The sequence below is a fragment of the Vombatus ursinus genome, unplaced genomic scaffold (assembly GCF_900497805.2).
Source record: "Vombatus ursinus unplaced genomic scaffold, bare-nosed wombat genome assembly UNPS02004423.1, whole genome shotgun sequence".
Classification (NCBI taxonomy): domain Eukaryota; kingdom Metazoa; phylum Chordata; class Mammalia; order Diprotodontia; family Vombatidae; genus Vombatus; species Vombatus ursinus.
The window spans coordinates 1,556,973-1,563,101 of record NW_020944201.1 but is presented as its reverse complement, the minus strand read 5'-3'; the positions used below and the strand labels follow the sequence as shown (position 1 = coordinate 1,563,101).

At 45.4% G+C, this 6,129-nt stretch overlaps 1 protein-coding gene across 1 annotated transcript in view; it reads right to left on the bottom strand.

Moving 5' to 3' along the window:
• The window catches only part of LOC114023373 (vascular endothelial growth factor receptor kdr-like), a 223,277-nt gene that overhangs the window by 49,908 nt on the left and 167,240 nt on the right, over positions 1-6,129 (bottom strand). Inside the window, exons 15-16 of the mRNA XM_027835990.1 lie at positions 5,437-5,562; positions 1,216-1,322 (exon numbers count right to left, since the gene is read on the bottom strand). Coding sequence (XP_027691791.1) covers positions 1,216-1,322; positions 5,437-5,562 — 233 coding nt within the window. The remainder of the gene's footprint in view (positions 1-1,215; positions 1,323-5,436; positions 5,563-6,129) is intronic.

Here is a 6,129-nt window from a genome sequence, read left to right as displayed (position 1 = left end):
GTATTCTGTATTCTAAGGTCTGTGTTCTAAGAGCCCTCCCAGCTTGGGTATTCTGTATTCTAAGGTCTTTCTCAGCTCTGACATTCTGTGTTCTAAGAGCCCTCCCAGCTTGGGTATTCTGTATTCTAAGATCTTTCCTAGCTCCAGTTAGTCTCTGCTCCAGTTGGCTCCAGAGGGTGGAACTAGAAGTGATGGGCTGATGTCGACACCTTCCTAACAGGTGTCCTGGAGTAGAATGGACTGCCTCAAGAAGGAGGGAGTTTCCTGTCTTCAAGGAGAGGCTAGACATTTTGATGGCGATGCTGGATGTCATTGGCATCATTGGCGATGTTGGAGAGGGCATTCTTGGCCAGGCAGGGCTTGAGCGAGTCACTGTCTGCCTTCTGAGGCCCCTTACACGATGGAGAAACCAATGCTCTTTCCTCCCCAAAATGATGCTCAGTAAATGAGACGACTGGCTGAGCTCTGACCCTTTTTATGGTTGGCTGTAATTCCTCTACTATGGGGTTCTTAGCACAGCAAAAGGGACTTAAGAACCATTCTTGTCCTTGGGAGGGAACAAGAGTTAGGAGAAACATAATTTACCACTTGGTGAAAGACTTGAGCCATCCATCACACTCATATGTGAGGGACAAGAGTAGTAGCTAATAGTCATAAGAGTGAGCATATATACGATGCTTTACAAAGATGATCTCATCTGGTTCTCACAGCAGCACTGGGAGGCAGGAGGCAAACCAGGGTAAAGTGACTTGTCCAGGGTCACACTGCTAGTGTCTGAGGCAGGACTTGAACCCAGGCCTTCTTGGATCTTGGGCCAGCTGTCTCTCTCTTTCCCAGGCAGTGCCCTCCTCTACGGAGGGCAGACCCCTCCATGCTATCTTCTGCCAAAGACCTTTCGGAGGTCTCTGGCAACATCCAATGTGAAAGACATGCCAGCTGTGAGGAGGGTGCTGTCACAATGGCTATGCTTAGGGGTCAAATGGCATCCAATTTTCAGCCCTAACCTTCTTTTCCCCCTCCCTGCCAATACCTAAGGCCCCACAGAGTGGCCAAGAAGCTAGTCCTCCTACGTTGCCAGGGCCCAGAACTGTAAAATTTAGAGCTGGACAGAGTCTCAAAGTTCATCTAGTCCAGCCTCTCCACCCCACTCCATTTCCCCTCCCCCACTCTACAAAAGAGGAAACTGAGGCCCAAGTGGCAGTGCCTCCCTCATACCTTTCTGAGTTTTCGAATGACCAGGGTCAACAGGAGCCAAAAGAGGGTGGCTGCCAAGCCGGTACACACAAGGATGATGACCTCGACACTGGAGCGCTCCTCGGAACCTATCAACAAGGCAGCAGGGACAGAAGGAGGGGATAAAAAACACGAGTTCAGGCTAGAGCAGATGGAACAAAAATGTACGGCCTTATAAAGGCCACCATGTTGCTAGATGCCTACCAGCAATCCCAGGTACCAAACTCTGGGCGTGTGACTATGTGTGATGTGTGTGTATGGGTGGGTGTGAGTGCGTGTCAGTGTGTTGATATTTACTGAGTGTGGGCTTGTCTTTCTGAGACAGATGGCAGGAGCTTCAGGGAGGAACTCTCTTGTCTGTTCCGAAAGGCGAGGGAATTCAAAGCTGCAAGAGACCTTAGGACTCAGAGTGTAACTTCCTCATTTTACAGAGGAGAAAACAGAGGACCTGAGATAGGAAGGGAAGGGGCTTACCCAAGGACATGCAGCTAATTGGGGGAAGAGTCAGGACCAGAGCTGAGGTCAATTAATCAAACAATTAGCAGACAAATATTTATTAGGCACTTACTAAGTGCCAAGCACAGACATAAATGAATTAGTTATCTCTTCCACATCATGGGGGTTAGGGGCATGGTGCCCCTGCAATTCGGAAAATCCACATAAAATTTTTTGACCCTCCCTTTGTACCAGAAAAGAAGTCTGAATTCTTTCTTTTTCTTTTATGGGGTATCTATATTACACAATACTATACATATATTTTACGCATTTCTGAGTTTCTAAACTTTTTCTGTGTCGTCTGTTGGCCTTCATGTGCCGTCTGTAGCTTTTGCCAAAACTCCCAAAAAATTCCTATTTCATTTCTTATGCCGACCCGCAATATATCGAAACCATGACAGGGACAGTGGTGATGTGGAAGGGATAACTGTAGTCCCTGCCTTCAAGCAGCTTACATTCTATCAGCAGAGCCCGTATAAGAGCTTGAGAGGACTGGTAAGAGATTATTCTACTTTCAGCTTCTGTGACAGAAGGTTATAGGAGAAAGAGCAGGAGAAGAAAGAAGTGTTGGAGATGAATAAGAAGAAAGAAATTGTGATTTGGAAGGGGTTAGCCTTACAAAGAAGGCTGGAGATTCAACTTGAGGAGGAGAGATTTGGGAGAAATTGAGGATATTTGAAGGAGAATAATGTCCAGGCCCAGATTCTGATTCTGGCTTCTGGGAGAGAAAGTTAAAGGCATCAAGGTGGACTAAGGAGGTGTAAGGGGGAATAACCTGAAGAGAATGACTTAAAGTGAAGGATAAGAACAAGGTAGTTGGCAAGGAAAGGTGAGCAAGGAAAGGCAAGGAGGGTAAACTGGTGGGTAAAACAAATTGGTCAAATAGAGAAGACTAATCCCAGGGACAAGGGAGATGGGCTGTGAGTTGTGGAAAAAAGAAGTTGGGTGGAACTATTAAGTGACTACGAGGTGCTAAAATAGTCTGTAAACTCTTAAAAAGCTGCAAAGATAGCTTCAAAAAACAAGGCTAAAAATCTCAATTGATATGGAGAGCAGGATGAATTTTGCAGTGTGGTACAATGTTTGTATTCCTGTCATAGATGAGTGACTGTTATCTAGACTCCAGGGGTAGACTTGTCTCCTTCCTATAAGAAAAAGCAAAGAGATGCAGGGGTAGAGAACTTGCAGACTCGAGGCCACATGTGACCCTCTAGGTCCTCAAGTGCAGTGCTTTGACTGAATCCAAACTTCACAGAACGAATTCCCTTAATAAAAGGATTTGTTCTGTAAAACTTGGACTCAGTCAAAAGGCCACACTCAAGGACCTAGAAGGCCACGTGTGGCCTTGAGGTCCCAGGTTCCCCACCCCTGGATTAGAGGGACAATCCTTGGCTCTTCAGGTTGTCAAGAACAATGAAGTGCCCCTAAAAATGGAAGCTGGCCTTTAAAAGGGGGGGGATACAAGATAGGGGAAGGAAACCTGGTCCTTGTCAAGAGGTCAGAAGTAGAAAGATGTCATATGGAGGATGATGGGAGGGAAAAGACCAGGTGTGTATACTTGGGGCTCAGAAACAAATCTGAGGCCCTTCCTGAAGAGGAAGAGATTGTTGCTCTAAGAGAAAGCAGCTGTCTATCCTCCAAGGAATGGTATATGAGCCACAGAAGCTATCAGATGAGTGATCATTCAGTAAAGGTGAGTGACAGAGAGTAGTGCTGGTATTCACTGCTTGAGGGAATTGAGGTGGATCTGCTACTAACAATACAGAGAGGTCTGTTGTCCTCCCAGGGACCTTTATCCAAGACATAACAGAGAACCTCCCAAGAGTGAACCAAATGGATGAGTACTGCTCACTTCTGATGATTCAGATGGGCACAAATGATCCTTCCCGAAGGAACTGAAAAATGCTGCCAAAGCTTACAAAATCTTGAGCAAGAAACTAGACCATGTGGACACAGCTTGTGTTTTCCTCACTGCCACCCATTGCTGGCAAGGGTAAAGTAGAGGAAAATTGATTTGGGAAGGAAATAGTTCGGATTTCTGGACCACAGCTTAAGATACATGGAATGACAGGCAGGGATGAAGTGTCCCTAAAAAAGGCTGGTAAGAATGTATAAGGTCAAGTGTCTTGTAAATCTAACCAAAGGGGCTTTAAACTAAAAAGCATAAGGAAGCAAGAAAACAGCCAATGGAGATCCACCAAAGGGAGATACAATAGTTATAATGAAAGAAGGAGCATAGTGGTTAGGGTACCCAGATGTTCATAGGAGGCCGAATCCAAGAATGGCCTCCAATCTTGGTCCCAAAGGCCCAAAGTTTAGGCAACAGGTAAGAGCAGGGGTGGGGAACCTGTAGCCTCGAAGCCACATGTGGCCCTCTAGGTCCTCAAATGTGGCCCTCTGACTGAATCTAAACTTCACAGAACAAATCCCCTCTAGGTCCCCAAGTGCAGCCCTTTGATTGAATCCAAACCTCATAGAACAAATCCCCTCTAGGTCCTCAAGTGTGGCTCTTTGACTGAATCCAAACTTCACAGAACAAATCCCCTCTAGGTCTTCAAGTGTGGCCCTTTGACTGAATTCAAATATTCACAGAACAAATCCCCTTAATAAAGAGATTTGTTCTGTAAAACTTGGACTCAGTCAAAGGGCTGCACCCGAGGACCTAGAAGGCCATATGGGCCTTGAAGCTGCAGGTTCCCCACCCCTGGGCAAGAGTAACTTCAGATGCAAATGCAAACAGGTGTTACTGCAACTTGGGGGAGGTGGGGTGTAGAACCTGTGACTGGAATATGGCTCTGTATAGGCATAGCTTATTCAAAAGACACAGAATAGGTAAATGGCAGGGCAGTATTGTATATTCAAAAACTGTACTCAGGAGAGAAAATCCAGGAACCAGAGATTGGGAAATGTGGTGGAGAACATTTGGGTGAAGATCAATGGAGCCAGAAATAAAACTGATTTTTGTCATATGAGAATAATATAGACTACCCCTCTCCCCCCAGAGATGTACTTCAAGAAGGATAAGGGTCAAGGTCAGTATAGCACAAGTTGAGTCTGAGATGCCTATGGGACATCCAGCTGGAGAGTCCGAGAGGCAGATGCTGAGGTGGGACTGGAGGTCTGAAGAGCGGTTAGGGCTGGATCTACAGATTGAGAAATCATCTCTATAGAGATGGTGACCGAACCCATGGGAACACTGTTTTGATGGATCACTAACTATAACAAAATGATGATGATGATGATGATGATGATGATGATAACATTTATAGAATTCCTATCATTCTTCTGGTAAGATGAAAGATCATGAGTCCTTACTATCTTCCCTGTGACTACACCCTCTAGTGCTCCAGGCATTGCCACTGCCCTACTGATGAACCCTCAGGACTGCTGGGCCTTTCCATTCACCCAGCAGACAAACTCTCCTAGAAGTGTAACAGTGGGGACTGTTTCCCTCTTGAATTCTCCAGTGCTTAGCAAAAAAGCAGGGCCTACTTTTTTTTTTTCATTCACTCATTCATTCTGTGATTCATCCAGTCAAATTCCTTTATTTTATTCCTAAATTACTATGCTCTTTTCATTATACCACACTGGACTAGAAGTCCAATTTCAAAAGGAGACAAAGGTAGGCATTCATGCCTGCTTAACATTTGATGCTCAGTATTCTAAGTGTATCCATGTGAAGCTAGCAGGCCAGAGGTTCCAACTCACCTGCCACAGTAATAAGGGCTGAGGTGCTGACTTGTCCTATCTCATTGGTGGCTTTGCATTTGTAGGTGCCTTCATCATCCTTCTTAGCTCGTTCAATAACCAGGGTGTTGTTCTCCAAGGAGATGCCTGCAATGAGGATTGGCCCCTTAGTGATAGAACAGCCTGACTGGGCTCCCTAGACCCAGCAGGTCAACTCTTCTCAAGGGGTTCTATGCAAGTGGAGATTGCCAAGTGGGAAGGAAATTCCCAGGCCAACGAGGCCTTAGTGAGGTTTTCCTATCTCCATTCCCAACCCCTGACCGTCAGCCCTCTTACAGAGAGGCTTTCTTTCCTTCCTTCCTTCGTCTCTTTCTTTCTTCCTTCCTTCGTCTCTTTCTTTCTTCCTTCCTTCCTCTCCTTCTTTCTTCCTTCCTCCTCTCTTTCTTTTTTCTTCCTTCCTTCCTTCCTTTTTTCTTCCTTCCTTCTTTCCTTCCTTCCTTTCTTTCTTCCTTCCTTTCTTTTTGCTTCCTTCCTTTCCTTTTTCTTCCTTCCTTCCTTCCTTTTTTCTTCCTTCCTCTTTCTTTCTTCCTTCCTTCCTTTCTTTTTGCTTCCTTCCTTCCTTTTTTCTTTTTTCTTCTTTTCTTCCTTCCTTTCTCTTTCTTTCTTCCTTTCTTTTTCCTTCCTTCCTTCCTTTGTCTGTCTGTCTGTCTTTCT